Source organism: Hypanus sabinus, chromosome 13 (genome assembly GCF_030144855.1).
Source record: "Hypanus sabinus isolate sHypSab1 chromosome 13, sHypSab1.hap1, whole genome shotgun sequence".
NCBI lineage: Eukaryota > Metazoa > Chordata > Chondrichthyes > Myliobatiformes > Dasyatidae > Hypanus > Hypanus sabinus.
In genome coordinates this window covers 43,723,959-43,751,423 of record NC_082718.1, presented here as the reverse complement: position 1 = coordinate 43,751,423, position 27,465 = coordinate 43,723,959, and the positions used below count along the sequence as shown (strand labels likewise).

The following is a 27,465-nucleotide window of genomic DNA, read 5'->3' as shown; positions in this document are numbered from 1 at the left end:
TATGACTGCAGACTGCTGCAATGCTCATGAACGCAGGGACTTGGACTGTATTTTTGTTTGTGTGACTGCATGTAACTGCTGTTTTACATGTGCTTTGCGTATTGGGACTGACTATATCTTGGCTTCGGAGTGATCCTGTTTCATTTGACTATATTCATGTATAGTTGAATATATAGTTGGACTTGTGCATTCCAATGTTGCAATTATTGTTGATATATCTGTCATGAAAGCTGGGCTTTTCTCATTGATAATGTCAGTGCTAGAGTGCAGATTTTCAGTCTTTCACAATAATGTACTGATTCGTGGCTCTTCGTACATTTTTTTCTCAACAATATTTTTATTGTTTTTTTAAATGAAGAGAGCATAGTATAAAGGAAGATTGTGCAGTGCATAACAAATGTATCAAATATACAATTTGCAACTATGAAAAAGATGCAGCCATAGTACAATTATGCTTTTGTTGCTTCCCTGCCCCAACCCACCCCTCCCAATCCCCATCTCCGAGCCATCATTGCTTTAGCAAAAAGGGTTAAACAGAACCCTTGTCCCCTCAGAGCTGCATTGGTATGGAGAAGCTGTATTTTCCTAATACATAGACTGCTGTGTGTTTACAAGTCTGGGTCCGTAGAATTTTACCGGGAGGTGCTGGAGGTCAGGGAGTTATATGCAGAAGAAAGGATGGACCTTTAGTTTGGCTGGGAATTCTGCAAATATTCAAGAAAGGGTCCTGACACCTTTTGGAACTTTATGTCCGAGTTGAGAATTGAATAATGAATCTTCTCAAGGTATGGACTGGACATGATGTTCCTGAGCCACGGAGCAAGGGTGGGCGGGGCAGCATCCCTCCACCGTGAGAGTATGGGCTCAGTTGGGTCTCCATGACTTCTCTCTTTCAAGTCTTATTCTACATAATCATCTCTTCCAGCCTTCTATACATGATCCAGCATTTTAAGACTGGTACATAAGGGAATCGGGTGCTTTAAAAGCCTTTTTATAGACAACTGCTTTGCATCATTGAATAACTGTCTGCAAACTTTAACCTACCTAACACTCATTTCTTCAGATGTTTGCAGATCAGACATTTTATCAGCCCTTTGATATCAAACTTTCCTGAGGCACTAACACAAAAGTCATTGATGTTTCTCTGCATGAATCCATTGCACAAAGGTCTAATATCTACTATTTGCGACAAGCTAGCGGTCCTGAGGTGAGCCCCCCTTGACAAAATTAAAACTGCCTGGGAGCAAGATTTAAATTCCTCACCGTCAGACGATGTGTGGGATTCAGTTCTTAAGTTAGTTAACTCAACCTCTTTACGTGCCCGCCACTGCCCGTTACAGTTCAAGGTCGTACACAGGCCCCAGATGTCTAAAACTAAATTACCTCACATTTACCCAGATGCTAGTCCTTGCTGTGACAAATGCAAAAGGAGTGAGGCATCCCTCTTCGTACATTTTTAAATCCACCAATTTCAAACAAATTTTGTTGTCTACAGAACAGTTATTTGGATTCCCAGTTACACAGTGAATAGTTATGAAGAGAACTCTGCACCAGTTGTAGCAAGATTTGTGATCTGTCATCCCAATGTGGATGTTGATCTGTAAAAGTATTTTGAGCCAGGAGGAGAAAATACAGTCAACCAGCTTTTGTCTGAATATAACAGATCTTGGACCAGTCCTTTCTACTTTGCCATATGGAAAGTGCTTTATAAATGTGAGGTGTTTTCATGAAATCAGTTTAATAATTTTTGTACTTATTTTTTAAAGAATGCGATTGTAATGAACTTGGCATCGAGACGCGGCAGTGTAACCGGACAGATGGGCACTGCGTCTGTCGAGAAGGGATTACTGGTGAACGGTGTGATAGATGTGCCCGAGGATACTTTGGTACATTCCCTCACTGTGAACAGTGCCACGCATGCTTCAGTCTCTGGGATAAAAAAATTGAAGAGCTGACCGCTCAAAGCAAACGACTTGTGGAGCAGGCTGATGCAATCAAAGCCAATGGAGTTATTGGCCCTTACCAAGAAACTGTTAACGCTGTGCAGGACAAGATTAATGAGATACAATCTCTGCTCGCTGCAAATCCTGCAACAGAGCCACTTGACAATATTGAGCAGCTTTTGGAAGAAGCCAAGTAAGTAAGCTTAGTTTATATTAATGTTCTCTCTGCTACATGCACAGGCAGAGTCCTGTATGTTACAACATTAAGTTTGTCAGTTTACTGAGAAAGAGGTTGAGATCTAGAAAGGAAGTGAAAGCAAGACTTTGATTAATGTTGGCTTTCACCTTCTTATCAAAATAACTAAACCCTATAGTCAGTGAAGTGTAGTCACTATAGCAGAGTCAGAGTTGTGCAGCACAGATGCCCCTCAGTAAGTCCAGCCTTTTCTCTTAAGCCTATTACGTACTTTACTGCCTGTTATGCTGCTGGTGTTTGGGCAGCAATGAAGATTTTCTTCATTGCTGTTTCTGTAACAATTTTGTTTGACCAGTCGGGTGTGAGCCCTGAGCTGAAACCCCGAACCTGGAGGACCAGTAGACCATTCTTAGATTGGCTTCTACCCTTTGACCTTTATGGCATGGGTGACCCTACCAAGAGTCAAAGCACAAGGCCCGTTTATTCCAACGTGGAATAAATATTGACTATCTGCCCTATCGATGCCTCTTCTTTTAATGTTCTCTACATAGTCACCCTCAGTGTCCTTTGCTTCAGGGGAAATGAGCCCAGCCTATTCAATCTATCTCTCTAACTAAAGTCCATCGTCCTCTCCCAGTGTAAAGAGTGTCCTTCCAAAAGTGTCATAACTGGAACTGCATACAATACTCCAGGTGCTGCCTAACTAGTGTTTTTTGTAAATGACGACCCAGCTTGGTATTCTGTGATCTGACTAATGATGGAGCCTGTCTACCTCTGACACTTTCAAGGGACCAAGGACTTGAACATCAAGGTTCAACTTGAATTGTCATTCAACCATATATAAATACCCACGAATATAGCCAAACGAAACAGCTTTACTCTGTGGCCACAGTGTAAAACTACCAGCAGTCATGCACAGCCCAAGGCCCATACAGCACATATAAGGTAGCAAGTACATATAAGAAAGCAGTAAAGTACAGTCACACAAGATATATAGCCCAAGTCCCTGAGTCCATGAATGTTGCAGCAATCTGCAGTTGAACACAATCCAGCTTGTCTCCTGCGGAGTGAACACTGGTCCCCATTTGTCACTACTTCTTGGTATCTGACTCTACTGTACATGTCCTAATTCTGTTTGACAGAATATTCTCATGTTGGTCTAACCTCAGTATGTTTGCTATGCAATAGGAAAAGTCTTGTCTGGCTTCACTGGAATCCATTGGTGTGAAGTTAAAACACGAGATATCCAAATACCTTTATCCCCTGTTGTAAACTTGCCATATTGTACACCAAAATTGTAAAAGAGATTCTTGTTTTCTGACAGTTTTACTGTTGCTTATTTACTGCAAGCTCCTAAAAGCAGATGTCGAAGGGTCTCGGCCCGAAACGGCGACAGCGCTTCTCCCATAGATGCTGCCTGGCCTGCTGTGTTCCACCAGCATTTTGTGTGTGTTGTTGAGATGATTAAAATGTTGTTTTGGGAATTACTTGAATAAAACAAAATCTGAGCCAGTTGACATTTTAAATTTGGGAATCTTGGTTGAGGTACAGACATCAATACACTAAATTTGGTTTCATTATGTTGGTCTTTAGCTTATTTGACTTGTGGTCTGCGCATTTATTCAGTCTGGAAATATTAGTGAAAGAGCCCATCTGCACCACAGCTGTGAAGTAAATTTTCATGCTTTTTACAAACATTTTTTTGGTCTTGATTTGGCAGTTGAGACCCATGTTTGGTGTATTGCTCCAGAATTTCTTTTAAATTGCAGAACATCTCCGTTAAGCCTCAATTTTAAAAGAGGAAGGTTAAAGGGAGAATATTAGGTATTTTGCAGCACATAACTTTCCCCAATTTTCTAAATGTAGCCTAGCATCTAACTGCAGACCACTCACTGAATGTTTAATTCCTGACCAGAGGCATGGAATTGTTGGTACGGTCCACTACATCACTTTGTTCTGTGCATAAACAAAAAAAAATCTGCAAGTGTTGGAAATCCAAGCAACGCATACACAATGCCAGACGAACTCAGCAGGTCAGAGAGCATCTATGGAAAAAGATCACAGTTGATTGTTTGAGCCGAGTCCTGCTGAAGGGTTTCAGCTCGAAACATCGACTGTACTCATTTTGTTCCACAGATGCTAAGCCTGGTCTGCTGAGTTCCTTCAGCATTTTGTGTGCAATACCTTGTTCTGTGCTCTCCATTTTGTTGCTGAGAAATATGAAGTACCTGCACTCAAGATGAAGAGGCTTTATCTGTTCTTAAAGCTTAATTATCTATTACCTGCAGTTTGGTTAATTTGAGGTTGCACAAATGCACATATTGTTTGAATGCCAAGGTTGTTTTGCTTGAGTCCAAACACTGCAGCTCCATCTTGAATATATTGAAAAAAAAATATTAGTCCTTGGTCTAAAGTTTGTGTCTCAGAAGTGGTTCTGGGAATCGGATTCATTGAAAGTGGATGATTAGCTGTATATAAGTAAGGTGGGGGTAGAGTATCGATAAAATAAGAAGCTTCGTAGTGTTCCTCTGCTATCAGGAGGAGAGGGCGAAAGCTGTAGGAGGTTTGGAGAAGGAACACATTCAATCCATTGTGCATAGGTGGTGAGGGAAAGATTATTGTTTTCATCAGTAGATGAAGTTCCAAACATGCAAGCTACCTTTGTTGAATCTAAGTGGAGTAAGAAAGACTTTCTTTCAGAATCTGAACTGTTCGTATGTTGTTCACCATCCTAGTTGGTAACACAAAGCAGTAGTCATATAGGCCACATCCCTTCAGTCCACCACACTCAATTTTGAAAAATATCCCAATTCCTCTGAACATTCGCTAAAAGTTTGAAGTATTTTATTAAATAATATTCCTAAATGAAATAACGATTTGAAGTTTTAAATTCTTGATTTTAGGAAGAAAGTGATTCATCTTGCAGTAAAGGTGAATGAAATTGAATCAGATCTTGCAACAACAGAAGACCAACATAATGTGACTGTCGCAGAACTAAATGATCTTCAGAGTGACACTGAGGGCGTAAAAGCTATCGTGAGTGAACTAGCAGAGCGGTTGGAATACATTAAGAACTCTGATATCCATGGCAAGTATTTAATTGTGTTTTATAGAATTGTAATGTTAGTCCCAATGGGGAAAAATTACCTCCTCTGCGCATCTGTGGTTGATTTGCAGTGAACTTTGAATGGTGTGTGTGGTGCACTTCAGAAATGCAAATCACCCAGCCAAACTCTAACATATGTTTGGATGTTTCCGATGACTTCAGAATGAACCTAATCTAAACAGATTTAAACAGTTCTCTAGTATGTCTTTTAAATTAAAAGTCATGATTTGTTCAAAGTATTTAGTTTAATGTATCACACTGTAACGTTCTCCTTCGCGTGTACTAATAACGCCGAATTCAACGTCGAGATAAACCAGTCAATGAGACCAGATCGCAGTAAGATTAACCATTTACTGTTCACTCTTCACATTAACATATGGTGAAAACTGTTGATAAAACAATACAAGATTGATACAGTATTTGTTCCTTCCTTAATATCACATTTCAATTGTAAATACTTGTAAAGGTAACTATAACTACATTACACTAAAGTGCAGTATACAGGGAGAGTTTACCTGCTCCATTGACTACTTTAAATACACTTCCATGCAAACTATCCGCAACTCTTTAACTAACGAAAGCATAAACATTATCGACCGTCGTTACTTCTAACAGGATCGGCATTAACATCTTAGTTCAATATATCGATTATCTATTAACTTACAGCGTTGCTCTCACTGTGATTTCTCATGCCTGCAAAACAACTTCTGCTCAGGTGTGCCTTGTGGTGAGCCCCCACCCTCGCGTTAATTTCAGACCGGTACTTTCCCACAAGACGCGGCGAAACCGGATGTGACCACATCGCGTGCCGATATATTTTACATGCAATGAATATACTTTAAACACTTCTAATTCTAACTAGAAAATACTATCGAATGAATTACTAAGCGAAAATATTATAAACTAAATAACTGTCGTAAAGACAGCACACACACCATTAATTTCTGTACTGGGTGGAACTGTTGTTCATTATATCTGGCAAAAAGTTTATTTTCCACAGTCCAGATTAGTGAAGATGTATAACTTAGAAGACCAAATATTCTGTTCTTCTCACTTTAGCAGTATTAAATGTATAGCGTGATTTGATGTTTTCTAACCTTTACAATTTTAGGAGCCTTGGACAGTGTCCAGAAATACCACGAACAATCTGTAGAGGCTGAAATAAAAGTTAATGCTTCCACCACTGATCCTGACAATATATTGCTGCAGTCTTCCACCATTCGACAAAAAGTGGATGAAATGATCGCACAAAATGAGGAGCATTTTGAGGAACAGCAAAAGGAACATTCAGAAAGTTTGGAAGAATTGGCTAATAAATTGCAGGATTTAGACCTTTCGCCATTAGGCGAAAAGGTACCGTATTTGTTTCTACATCTTTATGGTTAATTATAATATAAAACATGCCAATTCTGATTTCACTAACCGTTACTAGTGGTGCAGTGGGTAAAACAATTGCATAAATATTTCTGCAGTGATAGTAAGATACATTTGTTGGACATTGCTGATTCTTAGTATTTGAGTACAGAATGAATAAACTAGGGCTTTCCAACCTGGGGCCTATGGACCACTTGGTTAATGGTAAGGCTCCATGGCATCAAAAAGGTTGGGAACCCCTGACTGTGATTTAACTTTTTGCAGTGTTAATCTACTTTCTCTCTCAGTCCTAGTATTAAAAGTACTTGATTTAAAAAAAAATAAAACCACACAGGAGTTAACTTAAACTTGCATGTTTGTCCAGATTTGTGGGAGCCCCGCAGGAATATCTTGTGAGGAAGCAAAGTGTGGAGGCCCAAGCTGTCGCACTGAGGATGGAAATAGGAAGTGTGGAGGGCCTGGCTGTGATGGGCTTGTAACTTTGGCTCATAATGCATGGCAGAATTCTATGGATTTTGATACAGAAATCCTAAATGCTTTGGCAGAAGTGGATCAGCTCTCTAAAATGGTATGTCTCTTTCCAGAAATTTTAGTTAGAAAAATTAACTTGAATTATTTTAAGTAATTGGTAATTTTGTTTTTCCATGATTACCATGATCTGTTTTGACAGGAACCCTGCCTCAGCAGTCAGTATGATACCATCTGCTACTACATCACTGGTACTAATTCCAAAATCACGGTCACCAATAACATTCCACGCAAAGATTGGAATAAGATAAATACTTAGCTTTTGCATCAAATAAATGTAAATAGTAATCTCTTAAATTGTTTGACTAAATTAAATATAAAATTTGATTAAATTAAATTTTTGTGTTGGGGGAGGGTTTGACATAGAATATTTAACCTGCCTTTGGTATGATTTGCTGGCTGTTTGAATTTAGTTTTAGTACCGAACTCTTATAATTTTAATGTGATGACCATCTATATGTGAACAGAATTCAGAAATGTGCAGTTGACAGGTAATGTTCTATTACAGAAGCACTGCAGGTTCCAGAAAAAGTAAATAAAAAAGAATATTTTAGGTATATTCAGAATTGACCCAATTAAGTCGCACACCCCTTCCTAGATGCTGCCAAATATGCTAAGGGTATCCTGAAATTTCTATTTCACCCATCTCCGGCATCATGTATCCCATGCTGATTGTGACTAGCCTCCTTAACTAGGTATAACAGAACGGAAATGGAGGAACTAGTCAATGATCCCTATAATTAGTAATTAACAGAATGCGCAAAATTCTTGTGCTGTGCTTTTTTTTTACCCAATGACAACAACATGTGCGCACTGAATAATTTCTTCAATAAAAGCAGTATAAGTAAGTCAGTTCTAAAATCTGCAGACAAATTCCACATTGTTGACACAGTCTGCATCAGAAACCGGAAAAGGAAATGTGATTGTGGCCGATCGTGAAATACTCTCAACGTGCCAATGAGATAGAGGGTGACAACCTTTAGTGCAGTTTAAATTCCTTTGTGAGCTAGTAGCAAAAGATGTGTGCATGTGCACACCTTAGAGAGAACATTGGAACTAACAGAGAATAGTGAATTTGTGGCAACCCACTTTCAATGCAGGCGAACCGGCTCACAAATAGCCAGCGCGCGGGGAGAGACTTTGGTAATGCATCTCTGACATCATTTCCGCCCAGAGAGGGTGGGCACTAGGGATTAAATGCCAGCGCTGCGCAGTTTGAATAAACTAGTCTCGAAACGACTTACCGACTGCGTGTCGTCTCTAGCTCTGTATGTAGTACATCACTACATTGGTGACCCCGACAGTCCAAACGGGATTTGGACCAAAGATGACCGACTGTTCATCTGTTCACGCAGTTTCACTAAAACTGCCGACTTTCTGGATGCTGTGACCACGCGTGTGGTTTAGCCAAGCAGAAGCCCAGTTCCAGATTCGGCAGATATCCTCTGATTCCACGCGTTACTACCACGTGGTGAGCACCCTTGACCAGGAGACGGCCGCCCAGGTTGCGGATTTCATACAGTCGCCCCGGGAAGAAGGCAAATATGAAGCATTCAAAGCGCTGCTCATTGGGAACTTTGGCCTCTCGCGGCGTGAGTGGGGTGCCCGCCTGCTTCACCTGGACGGTTTGGGAGATAGACTGCCGTCAGCATTGATGAACGAGATGCTGTCCCTGGCTGACGGACACAAGCCCTGCCTAATGTTCGAGCAGGCATTCCTAGAGCAACTGCCCGAGGACATACATCTGCTGCTGGCCAACGCAGATTTCAGCGACCCCCGGAAGGTGGCGGCCCAGGCAAACATGCTGTGGAAAGCCAAGAGGGAGAGCGTGGCGTCCGTCGGTCAGATTACCAGGCCACGCGCCCAACAGCAGACCAGACCAGACCAGACCAGGCCTGGCAGGGGGGCGCACACAACACAGAGGCAGGAGTGAGGAGGACAGTGAACAGTGGCTTTTCTACCACCAGCGGTGGGGCACAGAAGCCCGCCGTTGTCGTCCGCCCTGCAAGGGCCAGCAGCCGCTAATGACTGTGGCGGCTGGCCACCAGGACAGCCTCTTGTACGTATGGAACAAACAGTCAGGACACCGCTTCTTGGTCGACACCAGAGTGGAAATCAGAGTCTTGTCCCCGACGGGGTACGATACCCGCAACAGGAAGCCAGGACCCACACTGAGGGCCGCAAACGGCAACACGATACGGACCTACGGCACCCACACAGTGTAGCTGCAGTTCGGCGCCAGCCGGTTCACGTGGGACTTCACACTGGCCGCCATGGCCCAACCACTCCTGGGGGCGGACTTCTTGCGAGCTCACAGCCTGCTGGTCGACTTGCAAGGGAAAAGACTGGTACATGCTGAGACTTTCCAGACGTTCTCCCTGGGTGAAGCCAAGTTGGCGGCCCCACACCTGGACTCCATCACGCTGTCGGACAACGAATTCACCAGAATCCTGGTGGACTTTCCATCGATTCTGACACCGCAGTTCAGGGCAACCATGCCCAGACACTGGGTTCAGCACCACATCCCAACCAAGGGACCAACCCTCCATGCCCGCGCACGAAGGCTCCCCCCTGGAAAAGCTCCACCTGGTGAAGGAGGAGTTGAAGAGGGTGGAGGAATAGGGGATCGTAAGGAGGTCCAACAGCCCATGGGCCTCCCCCCTGCACATGGTGCCCAAAGCAGCTGGGCGACATGTGGCGACTACCGCAGACTGAACGAGGTTACAACTCCAGACCGCTACCCCGTGCTGCACATACAAGACTTTGCAGCAAACCTGCACGGGGCAAGAATATTTTCCGAAGTAGACCTCATCCGGGGATAACATCAAATGCCAGTGCACCCTGAAGACATCCCCAAAACAGCACTCATCACCCCGTTCGGCCTGTTCGAGTTCCTCCGAATGCCATTCGGCCTGAAGAATGCCGCACAGACGTTCCTGCGGCTAATGAATGCGGTGGGACACGACTTGGACTTTGCTTTCATCTATTTGGACGACATCCTTATAGCCAGCAGCAGTCATCAGGAGCATCTGTCCCACCTTCGCCAGCGCTACTCCCGCCTGAGTGATTTCGGCCTCACAATCAACCGGCCAAATGCCAGTTCGGTCTTGATACTATTGACTTCCTGGGCCACAGGATTACCAAAGACGGGTCAACACCTCTGCCCGCCAAGGTAGACGCGATCCGCCACTTTGCCCAGCCCAACACGGTCAAAGGCCTGCAGAAATTCGTTGGTATGATGAACTTCTACCACCATTTCCTCCCCTCAGCATCTCGTGTCATGCGCCCTTTGTACACCCTGATGTTGGGTAAAGGCAAGGACATTACTTGGGACGAGAAGGCCACGGCTGCTTTCGTTAAAGCCAAGGAAGCCTTGGCAGATGCCGTGATGCTGGTACACCCCAGAACGGATGTTCTGACCGCCCTCTCGGTGGGCGCATGCGACACAGCAGTCGATGGGGTGCTGACAGCCCCTGGCGTTCTTCAGCAAATACCTATGACCACCCGAATTCAAGTACAGTGCTTCGACCGGGAGCTGTTGGCACTGTATCTGGCAATCCGGCATTTCAGGTACTTCTTAGAAGACCTTCGCGTTCAGGAAGGTATCCGATCCCTGGTCGGCTCACCAGCAGCGACATCTGTCCTACATCTCCGAGTACACGACGGACATCCAGCATGTCTCAGGAAAGGACAATGTTGTGGCGGACGCACTCTCCAGACCAGCTGCCCAGGGGGTGGACTATGCAACACTGGCGGAGGCGCAGCAGGCAGATGACGAGATGCCCAGCTACAGGACCGCAGTCTCGGGTTTGCAGCTGCAGGACTTTCGCGTAGGCCCAGGTGACCCTCCTGTGCGACGTGGCTACCGGCCAACCTCATCCCATCGTCCCGACAGCCTGGAGGCGGTGAGTTTTTGACTCCATACAGTTTGGCGCACGCATCTATCAGGACAACCGTCTGGCTGGTCTCTAGCATGTTTGCATGGCTTGGACTTCGCAAGCAGGTCAGTGAAGGGGCCAGAACGTGCGCACAGTGCCAAACAGCCAAGGTGCAGTGGCACACTAAAGCCCCGCCACAGCAGTTCGAACCACCCACCCACCGGAGGTTCGACCACATTCATGTGGATATCGTGGGCCCCCTATCAGTGTCCTGAGGAGCGCGGTATCTCCCAACTATGGTAGACCAGTTCATGAGGTGGCCAGAGGCGGTCCCGCTCACCGACACATCTGCTGATTCCTGCGCCCGAGCACTGATTGCAACCTGGGTAGCACACTTTGGTGTACCGGCCCACATTACCTCCGACAGAGGCGCCCAGTTCAACTCCAGCCTGTGGTCAGCTGTGGCCAGCCTGTTGGGAACGCAGCTACACCACACAACTGCCTACCACCCACAGTCGAACGGACTAGTGGAACACCTCCACCGTCACTTGAAGTCGGCTCTCATGGCCCGCCTGAGAGGACCTAACTGGGTGGACGAGCTTCCTTGGGTGCTGCTTGGAATTCGCACAGCGCCCAAAAGGATCTGCACGCCTCGTCGGCCAAGTTGGTGTACGGCACACCCCTGGCCGTCCCAGGAGAGTCCTTACCAGCCCCAAGGGGGCAAGAGGAAGAACCTGCAGCAGTTTTGGACAGACTACGCGAAAGGCTCGGCAACCTGGCCCCTGTGCCGACTTCACAGCATGGATGGACCCCGACCCATGTACCCAAACAGCTGCAGAACTGTAAGTTTGTGTTTGTACGAAGGGGCGGACATCGGGCACCGCTACAGCTGCCGTACGAGGGGCCATTCAAGGTGATCAACAACAACGGGTCCACGTATATTCTGGACATTGGGGGGAAAGAGGAGGTTTTCGTGGTGGACCGACTCAAACCAGCCCACTGTGGACTTGGCGCAGCCGGTCGAGGTTCAGGCACCGCGGCGCAGAGGCAGACCTCCCAAACAGAGGCTGATCCAGACTGTGGACATTGGGGGGTGTATCGCCGGTTCTGGGGGGGGGCGGATGGTTATGTGCGACCCACTTCCTGTGCGGGCAAACCGGCTCACAAATAGCCAGCGCGCGGGGAGAGACTTTGGAAATGCACCTCTGACATCATTTCCACCCGGAGAGGGTGGGTGCTAGGGATTAAGTGCCAACGCCACGAAGTTTGAATAAACTAGTCTCGAAACGACTTACCGACGGCGTGTCATCTCTAGCTCTGTATGTAGTAGACCACTACAAGTTCTAATTTATGGATGGAGAGCAATTGAAACCAAGAATATGAATTTTAAATCATTGTATGTCATTGAGCAAGGAATGAAGAAATACCAAGCTTACCCAGATGGTCAGATTAGCATATGGAGCACCTATGTTTTAGTGCCTTGAGTTTGAGCATCCATTTGTGAGATAATGTGACTGCAACTGCTTTTTGTGGACAGTTGGATCTGTAGTTAACAAAAATCTGCCAGTTGTGACTTAATTTGTTGCGTTCTTGCATTGTCACCTAAGTTCTGAGCGGTGGAATCTTTTCAGTTCCATTTTGTTTGGAGTGAGTGCAGCACATTTAGAGGGATATTAATCAGAAATCCTGTCTGCTCGCAAACCTGAATGTAAGGGATCCACAATACCGTTTTGGAGAAAACCAAAGTTCCTCCTGGCATTTGATCCCTTAAGCAAGAACGTGAACATCATTGCTGTAGGTGGGAGCTTGTTGTGTGGTTGGTAAGCTTGATGCTACATTGCCCAGAGTATAGTAATAACTGTTTAATAAGTACTTTGGGTATATATTGCTGTTGGCTATAATGATGGACATAACTGCAAGTCATTTCTTTCATCTGTATTGAAAATTATACAAAACCTAAGTGATAAGGATTATAGCAGGCAGAAGTACTTGCCAAGATCAGGACTTAGTGATAAGAGGAAAAGATCACACTATGATTGGATGTAGATTCTAATTGTGTTACTTGCTGTGGATAACCATTCTCTTAACATTTTGCCACAGTACATGTACCTGTTATAAATTATATTTAAAGAACTTATATACCAATTCACCTGCCAAAGGAAGTTTTTCTCATTATTCCAAATCTAACACAATTACTGTGCAGTTGTAATTTAGCAGGTTTCACCAGGTGTTTGCCTAGTTCATGTGTTCAAGGGGCTCTGATGCGTGGTATTTGTGTATCCCTGCAGGTCACTGATGCAAAAGTTAAAGCAGATGAGGCTAAGCTCAATGCTCAAAAAGTCCTGTTAAAAACAAATGCCACAAAGGAAAAAGTGGATAAAAGCAACGAAGATTTGAGAAATTTAATCAAGCAAATCAGAGAATTTCTTACACGTAAGAATTGAAATAGCTTTTAATATATTGAATTTATCTCTGCATGATTATTTAAAATGACTGTCGTAAGGAATATCCAGATGGTCACAAAAAACCAAGTGATCACTGTTTTTAAATAATTTTAAAATATAAACTTGCTAGTACTATGAAGAAAACTAAAACAGTCTACTGTTGTTTCATTCCTTTCTGCGCCTTGCGGCGCATCGGGCAGCAACCTTGCCATTTCTTTAGCAAGGCTGAGTTGCTCACTCAATGCTCAAAGCAGCGTGGATACAAGCAGCCAGCCGGATTCAAACCCAGCACCACTCACCTCTAAGTTCAGTGCGGATGCCACTACCCCACCGGCCAACTAAAACAGTCTATTACACATACTTATTCCTGCTTACTTGCATAGTATTCTTGATACCTTCCATATCAATCAAAATTAAAATGTCTTTAATTTCAGTCCATCTTTGACATCAATACACTTCAAAGACACTTAAGGTTGTAACATCAGCACTTAGGTTTAGTGCCCTGGGGTTAGCTATAAATTCACAAGTATCAGGTAACTAGAATCATGGCTACTTAACTAATGCAGTGGCCTGGTTGAGATTGACTGAGGAGCTGTGAAGCAGCAGCCCTGCCAGTTGTGCCACTCACTGTTATCCCTCATGAGCTTCTAGGTGAAATGCGAAATGGGTAACAGTGCCAAATTGTTATTTATTAATACAAATGGGTTAACTGATTTGTTTGCTCATTCATTGTATGCAAGATTTCCGCTGAAAGGTAGAAATTAGATTATTGTTCTTGCTTCCTTGATCCATGAACAGTTGTAGGGATCCTGGAATGGAAAAGTCATAGCCCCAGTTGCTGGATTGCACATTGCCAGGTTTATCCAGGAATGTATTAATTGGATTTTTCCTATAATTGTGCCACACTTTATATAGCTAACCATTTTGTACCACTCCTGTACCCTGACCTCAAACCCCTTGCATTTTAACACAGTTTTTCTTGGTAAGACTTTGCAATCCTTTGCACAAATACGAACATTGCCTTTTGTTCTTTTGGAGTTCTTTAAATTTATTCTGTTTATTGATAGTTCAGTCTAAAGAAATTACTTTCCTTCTATCTCATCAAAAACAACAATTTTGGAATATTTCAATAAAACATAGATATTTCAGTCATAATAAGTTGCATTTCCTTGGTATCAACCTAACAAGCTTCTTTTCCACTCTTCATAATTGTTATTTTCCCCAAAGGTAGCTAAAGTTAAACACTAACTACAATCAATAATGTGTACATTGTTTTTATAGATTAGTCTTTTGAGTGCTTTGAGTACATTACTATGGTACAATATATCTTACAAAATTATAAGCAATATGTAACTCTGATTTTGTTTATTGTATCATAGTAATGTATTCAAAGCACTCTAAAGAGCAATCTTTAAATTGACTTTCGTCATACCCACTGACAATATCTCCATACTTGAGAAGCTTATTTCTCAAGATTGTAGATATCTCAAGCTGAATAGTGGTTTTGAACAAGTTCCAGTGATTGGTTCCAATAACTGTTATTGTTAATTGGGGCCATTTGAGAGAGAGCTTTTTATCAGTTATTTTTAAAAGTTACCATTCTCTCCCATCTGTAGTGGAGGAATTAATTGTGGTGATGCTGTACTTGTACAACATTTTGAAAACCAGATTTTTAACTACTTGCAATCCACATTCACAGATATTTCAACATCTGTATTCAGTAGACAGATATGGTCAACATTCTAGACTTTTTAGTTAGCAATGCAGTAAAATGATTTATTATTAATACCTTTACATATTTAGACAATTGATCATGACATCCTTCAGAAGATCAAATGGTTCAATTTCATATAAGAGAATGTATACAGTATACAACCTGAAACTCTTGCTCTTCACAGAGAAATTCATAAAACAAGAAACCCCAAAGAATGAGTGATAGTAACATCAGAACCCCCAAATCTCCCCTCCCCTCCCACTCACAAGCAAGGAGCAGATAAGAAATTTAAGAGGAGTGCTTTCATAAAAAATTACATTATAAAACTTATTTGTTTTGTTGCAACTTCCTCTTTTAAGTTCAGTAATTTCAGTCAAACTTCAGAATTCTGTTGCATTTTTCATAATAAATATCAAGTGCAGACTACTAAAATTACAGTCACAAATAACAATATTTTGGTCTTTCCTCAGAGATGTCCTGAAAGATAATTCTAAACTAATCAGTTATATTTTGCGTTAGCTTTTTAGAGCTACATATTGCTATATCAATTTCCTTAAAAGCATTTAATTACTTAATCCAGAAGTATTTCAGCAGCTTTATTTTCTTCTGCTGTAGAGGATGGTGCTGATCTAGAGAGCATTGAAGCGGTTGCCAATGAAGTATTGAAATTAGAAATGCCGACTACTCCTCAGCAGCTTCAGAACCTGACCAATGACATTCGTGACCGGGTGGAGAGTCTCTCAGATGTAGAGGTGATCCTAAACCAGAGTGCAGCAGATATTCAACGAGCAGAAGCACTATTGGATGAGGCCAGGAGGTCCAGGTAAATCATAATTGCTTTACCTTCCAGCTACATTCTTTAAGTTTTCTTTATAAATTAGTAAATTTTACTTGACCTCTCATTTTTATAGTATGTTAACCACACTGTTTCAAAGTTTGTAATTGATTTTCTGAATTCATCGTGTTAATGTAAACTGTTGCTATTTTCTCATTTGTTACCACCTGTTGTTGACAATCTGGTGCACTTGATATTCAGATACCATCCAACAAATTACTGGTCTCCTGGATGTTGTTTGAAGTTCTTCATTTTAATGTCCATTAGTCTGAACAAACCTTCAGGACCCAATCCAATTAGATCATAGATCCTACAATGGAAACATATTATTTTTCTGAAATTTGGAAGTCTCCCTTACCCTCTTGTGTGCCTTACAGAATTCATGCAACAGATCTTAAAGTCACAGCTGATCGTGTAAAGGAGGCCCTACACGAAGCTGAAAGGGCACAAAATTCAGCAACAAAGGCCATCAAACAAGCTAATGAAGACATCGAGGGAACACAAGATCTGCTGACCTCAGTATGTGACTATAATCATACTTGTGATCATTGTATAGTTTCAATTGTCTTTAAACCATTAAACCAGATTTTGGTTCTATCGTCAATATTAATGCTCATTAGTCCTAAGTGACCACAAGAATCTGTTCACGTCAGTTGATTAATGTTTCCTCTATCATGCTTTGCATGGAAATAATATTTCTTGAACAATCTCCTTATCAGTCATTTGACTTTTGACATATTGCTTATTTCTTTGTTGATCATTTTTTTCTCACCTTGGAGGACATTGGGGCTAATCTGTAAGAATAGTTTAATGCAATCCAGTTTTCCCTTCACAACCCAAATAGCTGGATTCTTACAGATGTACGTACTGTCTCCTTGACTGGAGGTGCAGACTTAACGGTGTCAGTGAGTTGTTTGGATGTCACAGTTAGTTGGACTACTCTGACTGTAACATGGTAATGATTAGGAATCTGGAGGGAATTGCTATAACCATTGTCCAGGCACACTGAAGGTATTTGCCTACCCCAGATGAACTGGCAATTCACATGTACCAGGAATCTTAAGGGTTTCATGATCTGGACAGCTCATACAAAGCATACAACCACCCACTAAGCCATGGAAAGAATTCAGGAATTAATCTTTTGATTTGTCTGGGATATTTATCAATAACAATTCTTCAAAGGTGGCTACAGATATAAAGGTATTTATTTCTTTAGGGTTTTATTCTAGAATTGTGTTCATTTCCTGTCAGCTTCAATTAATTTTGTTAAATAGCCATGACTCTGTTATCTGATACTTGTGGGTTTATAGCTAACTCCAGAGCACCAAAGCTGGGTGCCAATGTTGTCATCTGAAAAATCTTTGAAGTGTCTTTTTTGGGTTCATGTTTCCTGTAAATGGCAGCATTTCATCCATTGCCCGGAGCTCCATTGTCATTTACATCAACAAAATGGTCCATGCTCAGTCTAAGGCGCTGCAGTCTCTGTGATTAGATCAAAGAACAAGAGCAAAGTTAACTATTACAGACTCCTAAGTGCATTTTTGCTTGACAGCAAATGCACAGTGTAATCTATTCCAATTAAATCTGTCTTTTATCTCTGTCTCATCTTCAGTTTTAGCATGTGGCTTTGTCTGTTTCAATAATCCATTCAAGCTTGCAGACAGACACCCGCTTGTTAAAACGTCTTGTCTAAATGAAATGTAAAGCAAATCTAACTATAAAAAAAAATTGTGAAGAATGGAAAAGTCCATGACTATTGCAATGAAATGCCCTGCAAGCCTACATATGTGAGAAATCATAATGTTACAAGGTGAATAGAATCTTGTTGCAGTTGGGTTAGGTATGGTAAGGAGGATTACGACATAATGCTAATAGTAAATGCAGATTAATCTCGTATTCAATCTGATTCACCCAGAGCTTCTATTGATCTGAAGCTACTAGATTTTCTGTACCTTTGTAGATTTTAATAGTTGTTTTTGTCCTTCTTTCATATTATATGATATTCTACCAATTCAATCATGAGAAACAGTGATTGAGAGGAATATTGGTCAGGAAATAAGATACCACCATAAACACTATGATAGTCTGTTTGAATTGTCTGGCTTGGCACTTGGGGCTTCCCTCATATTTTGCACCATGTAAAACCGTCATTTGTTGGACAATTGGCTTGGGACTTGAGGCCACTAGCATATTTTGGATCATGTAAAACCATCGTCTATTGGAGCAGTTTCTTCCCTGATCCACAGTTTGTTCCACCTGGATAGGGATTGTGAGGGTTCCTTTTGCTGTCCTTTAGAAAAACCTTTGTAAATCCAGACCAGATCTTTACACACCCATATTATCTGACTGCAAATATGTTGATTAGGGTAGTGTTGAACTGTAACAAAAGCAGGAATTGAATTCTTCTTGCATTGTGTATTTGTTCTACGGTGTCAATCTTTGTCTCTTTGATACGTTTTAGATTGAATCTGAGACATTTGCATCAGAACAAAGCATCAACAATGCTACTCTGCGCTTAGCACAGATTGAGAAAGATATCAGTGACCTAAAGCAAAAGACTGCTGAGAATTCAAATGCTGCAGAAAACATTGGAGAAACAGCAGAGCGGGTTAAACAGGCTGCAACTGAGGCCAAACAGGTAGGCCTTAATTTACAAGTATGTCCTAAGATGATCTCAGTAAAAATTGAAACAAATTTTCATTTTGTGTGTGTGTGTGATTGAACTAAAGGCAAATTTATACTTGTGCGTCACATCTACGCCGTAAGTATCGCGGACCCTACGCCGTACCTACACTGTACCCTATGACATAGGGTGATGTGCACCTCTCCAGAAAACTAACGCGTTGCAGCGACACAGACCGCAACAACTGTGATTGGTCTGCTTGGTAGCATCACATTTCCTCCTACGCGTTTCCGGTTGCTTCTTCCCCACCATGTCTGTAGGCTGTGCATACACCGATACGAAATAGATGAACCAAATCGTCAAATCTCCCTGCCAACATGCAAAAATGTTTGAAATGCATTTCCTCATCCATGTCTCTCACGAAGAAACTCAACACAGTGGGATAGAAACCCCACTGCCAACTAGAGCTTCGACACACACCAACGCATGTTCGTTACGGTGTAGAGTGACGCAGCAGTGAAAATCTGCGTTACGGCACAGCCCTAACGCAGAAGTATAAATCAGCCTTAAAACACCTTTAATGCAATTAACACAGCCGCCTTCATTCAATTAGATTTAACATTTTTACTGGCCTGTACGGTGTTAGTGCTGCACCTTTTTAAAATCTTCGCTGGATACAACAGACTATAGAGAGCGTTATGACTAACACTGTAAAAAGTTTTCGTCATGGGGGGGTGGTGGTGTTTCAGAGTAAGTGGATGCTCTTATCCATTGGTTGCCTAATTTTCTATCAGTTTTATCTAAACACCCACTTTAAAGCTAAATCATCTTTTATGTTATTATGCTATTGCCTGACCATATCTGGTTTCCTTCTTACTCCATTTTTCTGGGAGTAAATTCAGCATTTCCTTTTTTGATTTTTATTCTGTTCCTTAAATACTTGTCAAAAAGCTTCACCCCTTGCACATTCTTCTGAAGTGAAAGAATTATGGCTGCCTCACTTATTTTCTTATGCCTAGTGCTTCATACTGGTTATCAGTTTGGCTGATCATTTTGGTGTCAGTTCTGTTGCCTGGATAGTTAGCTCAGTGGAAGCGTATTAGCCTCAGGCAAATGTATGTTCAAGTCCAAACTCCAAGACCACAGCACAATGCAGATGTTTTTTTATTGACAAGAATGTTGCTTTGTCAGCCACACTGTGTTTCTGATGGCGTTTGTGGCCAATATCACCTGGCATCAGACGTCATCCTGTGTATCATTGTTTGTGCATCCCTTGCTATGAAGACGATATTTTGTTACCCGAACAGTGACTGTACTTAGCAGATAATGGAATATTTTAAAGTGTTTTGGATGTCCATTTTTTTTTAAAGTGCAAGATTGAAATCTCTTGCAATTTTTTCCTTTCCAAGAAACCTACAGTTAACAAAAATGGTAAATACTCTGGGTTTGGCCAATGTTCCTTTTTAAGGATTGGTTGCGAAGCAGGTCGTTGGAGACCAATTTTATTTTGTGATAAGGATCATGAAATAAGAGCCATTCAAACCCATGCTCCCAACAGTTCAACAGGAATATAGCTGAGCTTTATTGAACTTTTCGTATTCTATATCCATGTTTCTTGATTTTTTTAAAATATGGAGATATCTGTCAAAGTACAATCGACGATCAAGACACCATAGACAGACAGACAGACATACTTTATTGATCCCGAGGGAAATTGGGTTTCGTTACAGTCACACCAACGAAGAATAGTGTAGAAATATAGCCAAATAAAACCATAAATAATTAAGTAATAATAAGTAAATGCCAAGTGGAAATTAGTCCAGGACCAGTCTATTGGCTCAGGGTGTCTGACACTCCGAGGGAGGAGTTGTAAAGTTTGATGGCCACAGGCAGGAATGACTTCCTGTGATGCTCAGTGTTGCATCTCGGTGGAATGAGTCTCTAGCTGAATCCTGTGCCTAACCAGTACATTATGGAGTGGATGGGAGACATTGTCCAAGATGGCATGCAACTTGGACAGCATCCTCTTTTCAGACACCATCGTCACAGAGCCCAGTTCCACCCCCACAACATCAGTGGCCTTACAAATGAGTTTGTTGATTCTGTTGGTGTCTGCTACCCTCAGCCTGCTGCCCTAGCACACAATAGCAAACATGATAGCACTGGCCACCACAGACTCGTAGAACATCCTCAGTATCGTCTGGCAGATGTTAAAGGACCTCAGTCTCCTCAGGAAGTAGAGATGGCTCTGACCCTTCTTGTAGACAGCTTCAGTGTTCTTTGACCAGTCCAATTTATTGTCAATTCATATCCCCAGGTATTTTTAATCCTCCACCATGTCTACATTGACCCCTTGGATGGAAACGGGGTCACCAGTGCCTTAGCCCTCCTCAGGTCCACCACCAGCTCCTTAGTCTTTTTCACATTAAGCTGCAGATGATTCTGCTCACACCGTGTGACAAGGTTTCCCACTGTAGCCCTGTACTCCGCCTCATCTCCCTTGCTGATGCATCCAACTGTGGCAGAGTCATCAGAAAACTTCTGAAGATGGCAAGACTCTGTGCAGTACTTGAAGTCCGAGGTGTAGATGGTGAAGAGAAAGGGAGACAAGACTCTGTCTCAAGCACACATACTGTGGTCTGCCAGTCAGGTAATCAATAATCCATGACACCAGGGAAGCATTTACCTGCATCTCTGTCAGCTTCTCACCCAGCAGAGCAGGGCGGATGGTGTTGAAAGCACTGGAGAAGTCAAAAAACATGACCCTCACAGTGCTCGTTGCTTGTCCAGGTGGGCGTAGACACGGTTCAGCAGGTAGATGATGGCATCCTCAACTCCTAGTCGGGGCTGGTAGGCGAACTGGAGAGGGTCTAAGTGTGGCCTAACCATAGGCCGGAGCTGCTCTAGAACAAGAATTGCCAGGGTCTTCATGATGTGGGAGGTCAATGCCACCGGTCTGTAGTCGGAGCCACTGGGGCGTGGCGTCTTTGGTACAGGGACGAGGCAGGACGTCTTCCACAGCACAGGAACCCTCTGGAGACTCAGGCTCAGGTTGAAGACATGGTGAAGTACTCCACATAGCTGGGGGGCACAGGCTTTGAGCACCCTGGGGCTGACATCATCTGGGCCTGCAGCCTTGCCCTCTGAAGCAGAGAGTCCCAAATATGCAACAACTTGATTGGAGGATTTACTCCTCATCTTTTGTTTGAAAATGCCCTAGCCCTTGACACTCGCCCTGTCAAGTCTTTACGTTTCCAAGATATCTACTCATTCTTTTAAGCTCTGGAGAACAGCCATCTCCATCATTTTGATATCCCCACAACGTCATTAGTGCAATGTCAACTTGTAGCCTTTGTCTGCCTACAGACCCCCCAAAAAATGCCTTGCGACGATTCTGTGAGCCTATCAGCACACATTTTGGATTCATGCCTATGGCTGCTGAAGTATTTAATCTGTTTCCCTGCTTAGAGTCTCCTATTACTGTCCTAAACTCAGGCTGCAATAACCAAAGGAAGATTGCCAGATTCTGGAATGAGACACATTCAGAAGCTTCCCTGACCATCCTCCCTTCCATCACATTTGTCACCAGGTATCTCTGACTATATTCCTTTAACCCATGGGATGGCCACTTCAGAAAGCTGGTCACGCTAATGACATTTTCTGCACATTGGCCTTTAACACTTGAAAGAGCATTGAGTAACTTACAGATGCTGCAGGCCGTTTAGAACTTGGGACTTGGCTCCCCTGCCATATTTGTAATATTTTAAAGAAAGGCCATTTTACATAGAATGTACTCAAAATACATTGTTGCCCTCTTAACTAAAGATGTTCCTGATCACCTTGTCTATCTTAAACTGTTAAAATTTAAAAGTAGGAATATTTAACTGCCCCCAAGTCCCAATCAAATGCTTCACTTCTGAAACACTATATCACCCCCAAATCTGCTGCTGGTCTCTTTGTAGGATGAGCTCACAGGTAGGCCTTCTTCCTCAGGCCATAAACTGTCAGCATCGTTGCAGAACCCACTCATCTGTGCCGGTTGCTGCTTCAAGTCCTTTTGCCATTGAGTTTTCGAGCATTCCTTCAGACTTGTGATCAGTTTTAAAGTTTATTACCAGATTACTCTTATTTTCTTTTTACATTTCCTGCTGAATTCTATAACACTCCAATCCTTAGGTTTACCATTTTTCTGACATTATAAGCCCTTTTCTTTAATATCATCCTTAATTCATTCTTTCAATTGTATTTCATCCATTGTTCCCATTGTGCTTAATGATATGTTGTATCTCATGTATTATTTCTATAAAGGCCATGACACTTGGCAGGCAGTGGCTTCATTTAAAATAGCTTCCCAAACTACCACAACTGAATATCAGTTGCCAATCCATGAGATGTCTGTATCTAACAACACTGTTTTTTTAAACATAGGTTCTTGACACTGTCCTTAAAGAAAAGTACAGTTTTGCAGAAGAGAATGTTGAGAAAAAAACATATGCAGCTTCTGATGCTCAGCAGAAAGCAAAGATGCTGCAGAAAGAGGCCGAATCATTGCTAACAGATGCAAGCCGAAAGTTGGAGTTATTGAAGAGTAAGTACTTCTATTGAACTGACGTGATTTGGAGAGTGTTGTGCTGCTCCTTCTTATGCCTTGTGGCATATCCGATTCTGTTGCATTAGCCGTTGCTAAACCCTCAATCCTGCACAGATGGGAGGTGTGCAAGGAGCTATGTGTGGAAGAGAAACATAAACCTAAACCTAAAAGCTTCTCACAGAAACATAAATTTAGTTTGCAATTATACTCATCATTGATGTTGTAATCTAATATAACTAAGTCCATCTGTTTGGCATGTTTAATTTAGGACTTAATACTCTGCTTGTTTCTGGCAGAAATAAAAATCTACCCAGCCAGAATCTCAATTTGACAAAATACTTACATTTTCTCATAGTTGTTCTTAAGAAGAACAGAAACTTGTCCAGATTGATCTTTTTCCACTCAATGCCAAGTAGATAGAGGAGGGGTAAAGGATGTTGGTTCATACACAAACTGCTTGTGTATGGAAGAGCACTAATTAAAACTCCATTAATCCAGCATCCCCAGGACGTGGTGCCAAACCAGGAGATTTTTGGGACTGTGTTTGTTGTTGCTGTTAATACTCTTAAGTAGGCTCTTAAAAAGTTACAAAGTAGAATAACAAACGTGCTGGGTTGATTGGAAGACTTTAAAAGTTTACAAGAGAACTAGATAGTGAACAATTAGCAACCCCCAAACAGTTGGATAATGGATTATTATACATTCAACTCTGCAGTGATAATTCATCAAACAACACATTGGGAAAAGCTTATCATGGCTAGAGGAAAATCACAGTTTAAATATCTTTGTTCTGACTCAAATAAAATCATTATCAGTTTTTCTATAGTTTGTGGAAATCATCTATCTGATCATTCAGAACCTGAAGATGCAGCAGCTGTGTTCCTCCAGTCCCCAGATACGCCCTAAAGTTGATTCACTGGGAAATTTCTTGTAACATCTGGATAAATTAAAATGTGTTTATGTCCAACAATCCAGAAAATCTGGTCTGGAACAATCACAGGCACGAGTGTACCATATTATCAGATTTTACTGTAGTGTTTATGTAATTCAGATTTTGAATTCCACTGGCAAAAGATATCAATGATGCTTAAAATAAACAATTTTGTTACTTTGTGCAATGTCCTTCCTACTGTGCTTTTCCCTGGACTTTTGATGTCTGCCAGCCAGCCATTCAATGCTATCCTTGCTAACATATTTTGGAAAAAATCAAGCTGAATATTGAACACAGCCAGGCACTACAGAATTTCAGTCTCTTTAGCCGCATTAAAGGTTATTGAGTAAATAACATCCAAACCAAAATCTCAGCACTACAGATTAATCATAACTGAAATTTGTTAGCCTTCATTTTTAATTATATGTTGCAGGCTATACAGATCTTGGCACTGATGATGGCAATTAACTTGAGCGACCAAATCTTTGATTTACTGCAGCCGAACAATGCACATTTACTTCACTATCTAGGAAAGCACAAATGTGAACTGTCTCAGAAATGAGGAGAAAGCCAATGTAGAACAGTGGTATACAATCAAATGGCAGAGAGGGCCTTATTGTCAATTCAGATCACTTTGGAGGGTCATTCACATACTTGTAGAATTCCAAGCTTCCCCAGAGGTCGTGTCATTTTGGGCACACTCCAAAGCTTGAATTGTTTGGAGCAGCTCCACTCATTTATTCAGTAAGTTATCTAAGAGAGAAAGGATTTGAAACTTCAAAAATATTTCACTGAAGAATGACTTAATTTTTTAGTTTTTGAATATTTTTGCAAGTTATGACTGTCAAATCTTTGAGCTTTAGTTGGTGGGGGTGGGGGCAATAGCTTAAACTGCCTGTTGAAGTACTTGTATAAGTGGCTCTTTGATATACACCATGCAGGACTTCACTAGTCATCCTGCATTATTGCTGACGTGTAACTTCTTGCCCCCGCTTATCCCACTCCTAATGGTGTGGGCAAGTTGAGGAGTGAGGGGTTAACAATTTTATTAAACCCCCTAAACTTCCAATTTTTTTTTCCCCCATTGGCATCAACCTGTGATTGAAAGAGGTTTGTGAATGTTATATACCCATCTTATATTACAAATAAATTTAATTGCCTCAGACTTACTAGCAGCCTTTATTTATTGTTTTTTTTTGGTCTGAATACTGTAGGTTAAGGGTTCCCACCCTTTATTATGCCATGGACCAATATCATTCTGCAAGGGATCAGCTGACCCCAAGTTGTGAACCCCTGCTGGAGATGATGTATTTGGAGCAGTTAGATTAGCGATTTCAGTTAAGATTTTATTTTCTCATCAGTAAGCAGATGCAGACCTGTCTTATTTGTAAATGTTAGGAGCTTAAGCGCCAAATAATGGCATTGTGGCGGCTCATTTCCTAGCGTATGCGAACCGACTCACAATTAGATAGCCTACGGGGGTTTGCGAGCACAGAGCTTTGGAGCCTCTTCGCCATGGGGGGCAGGTTGACAGAGGCTTAAAAGTGAGGCTGAAGTTTTCGAATAAAGTTTTTCCTTCGACTGCAGTTACCGACTCCGTGTCGTAATTTTAGCGCTGTTTGTAGCACACCGCTACAATTGGTGACCCCGACGGTCCAAACGATTTTTGGACCAGAAATGACCGACGCCGCCTCTGTTCATGCGGTTTCGTTGAAACTGCCGGGTTTCTGGACACAGCGCCCGGACCTATGGTTCCAGCAAGCCGAAGCCCAATTCCACGTTCGCCGGATCACCTCAGAAGACACCCGCTACTACTACGTGGTGGGCTCCCTCGACCAGGACACAGCTGCCCAGGTCGCGGAGTTCGTACAGTCGCCCCCGGCAGACGGCAAGTACACGGAATTCAAAGCCCTGCTCCTCAGGATTTTCGGACTCTCACGGCGCGAGCGGGCTGCCCGTTTACTGCACCTGGATGGCTTGGGCGACAGACCTCCATCGGCTTTAATGAACGAGATGTTGTCTCTGGCCGAGGGACACACAGGCCTCATGTTTGAGCAGGCATTCCTGGAGCAGCTGCCCGAGGACATACGCCTGCTGCTGTCCGACGCGGATTTCAGTGACCCCCGGAAGGTGGCAGCCCGGGCGGACTTGCTGTGGAACGCCAAAAAGGTGAGCGGGGCGTCCATCGCACAGATCACCCAGCCACGCTCCCGGCAGCAATCCAGTCCAGGCCCGGCCGCAGAGCCCACTAACCCCCGGCCCAATGACCACTGGTGCTTCTACCACCAGCGGTGGGGCGCAGAAGCCCGCCGTTGCCGCCCGCCCTGCAAGTTCCCGGGAAACGCCAGGGCCAGCCGCCGCTGATGGCTACGGCGGCTGGCCATCGGGATAGCCTCCTGTATGTGTGGGATAGCAGGTCGGGACGCCGCTTTTTGGTCGATACTGGGGCTGAGGTCAGCGTTTTACCTCCGACAAGTTACGACACTCGCAGCAGGGCACCGGGTCCCCCCCTGAGGGCCGTGAATGGCAGCACAGTAAGGACCTATGGCACCCGTCAGGTGCAGCTACAGTTCGGCCCCAGCCAGTTCACGTGGGACTTCACACTGGCCGCCGTAGCCCAACCGCTTCTGGGTGCGGATTTTTTGCGAGCTCACAGCCTGCTGGTTGACCTGCCCAGGAAGAGACTGGTACACGCCGAGACCTTTCAGACGTTCTCCCTGGGCGCGGCCCAGTTGCCAGCCCCTCACCTCGGCTCCATCACGCTGTCCGACAACGACTTCACCAGGGTCCTGGCGGAGTTCCCATCGGTTCTGGCACCGCAGTTCACAGCAGCCATGCCCAGGCACGGCGTACAGCACCACATCCCGACACAGGGACCACCCCTCCATGCCCGTGCTCGGCGGCTTCCCCCGGACAAGCTCCGACTGGCGAAGGAGGAGTTCCAGAGAATGGAGGAATTGGGGATCATCCGGCGGTCCGACAGCCCCTGGGCTTCCCCCCTGCACATGGTGCCCAAAGCGACGGGGGGCTGGAGACCGTGCGGCGACTACCGCAGGCTGAACGAGGCTACCACACCGGACCGCTACCCTGTGCCGCACATTCAGGACTTTGCGGCAAACCTGCACGGCGCCCGGATCTTCTCCAAGGTCGACCTTGTCCGAGGGTACCATCAAATCCCGATGCATCCTGACGACGTCCCCAAGACGGCTCTCATCACCCCGTTTGGCCTCTTCGAGTTCCTCCGCATGCCGTTCGGCCTGAAGAATGCCGCACAGACGTTCCAGCGGTTAATGGACGCGGTG

General features: G+C 43.4%; 1 protein-coding gene across 2 annotated transcripts in view; it reads left to right on the top strand.

The window, feature by feature from the left end:
- The window catches only part of lamb1a (laminin, beta 1a), a 90,441-nt gene that overhangs the window by 60,258 nt on the left and 2,718 nt on the right, over nucleotides 1-27,465 (top strand). For both annotated transcript variants that reach the window (XM_059987528.1, XM_059987529.1), the window contains 9 exons: nucleotides 1,767-2,136; nucleotides 5,043-5,227; nucleotides 6,357-6,598; nucleotides 6,984-7,187; nucleotides 13,314-13,458; nucleotides 15,799-16,006; nucleotides 16,396-16,537; nucleotides 18,480-18,656; nucleotides 23,070-23,229. In XM_059987528.1, the coding sequence (XP_059843511.1) occupies nucleotides 1,767-2,136; nucleotides 5,043-5,227; nucleotides 6,357-6,598; nucleotides 6,984-7,187; nucleotides 13,314-13,458; nucleotides 15,799-16,006; nucleotides 16,396-16,537; nucleotides 18,480-18,656; nucleotides 23,070-23,229 (1,833 nt within the window). The remainder of the gene's footprint in view (nucleotides 1-1,766; nucleotides 2,137-5,042; nucleotides 5,228-6,356; nucleotides 6,599-6,983; nucleotides 7,188-13,313; nucleotides 13,459-15,798; nucleotides 16,007-16,395; nucleotides 16,538-18,479; nucleotides 18,657-23,069; nucleotides 23,230-27,465) is intronic.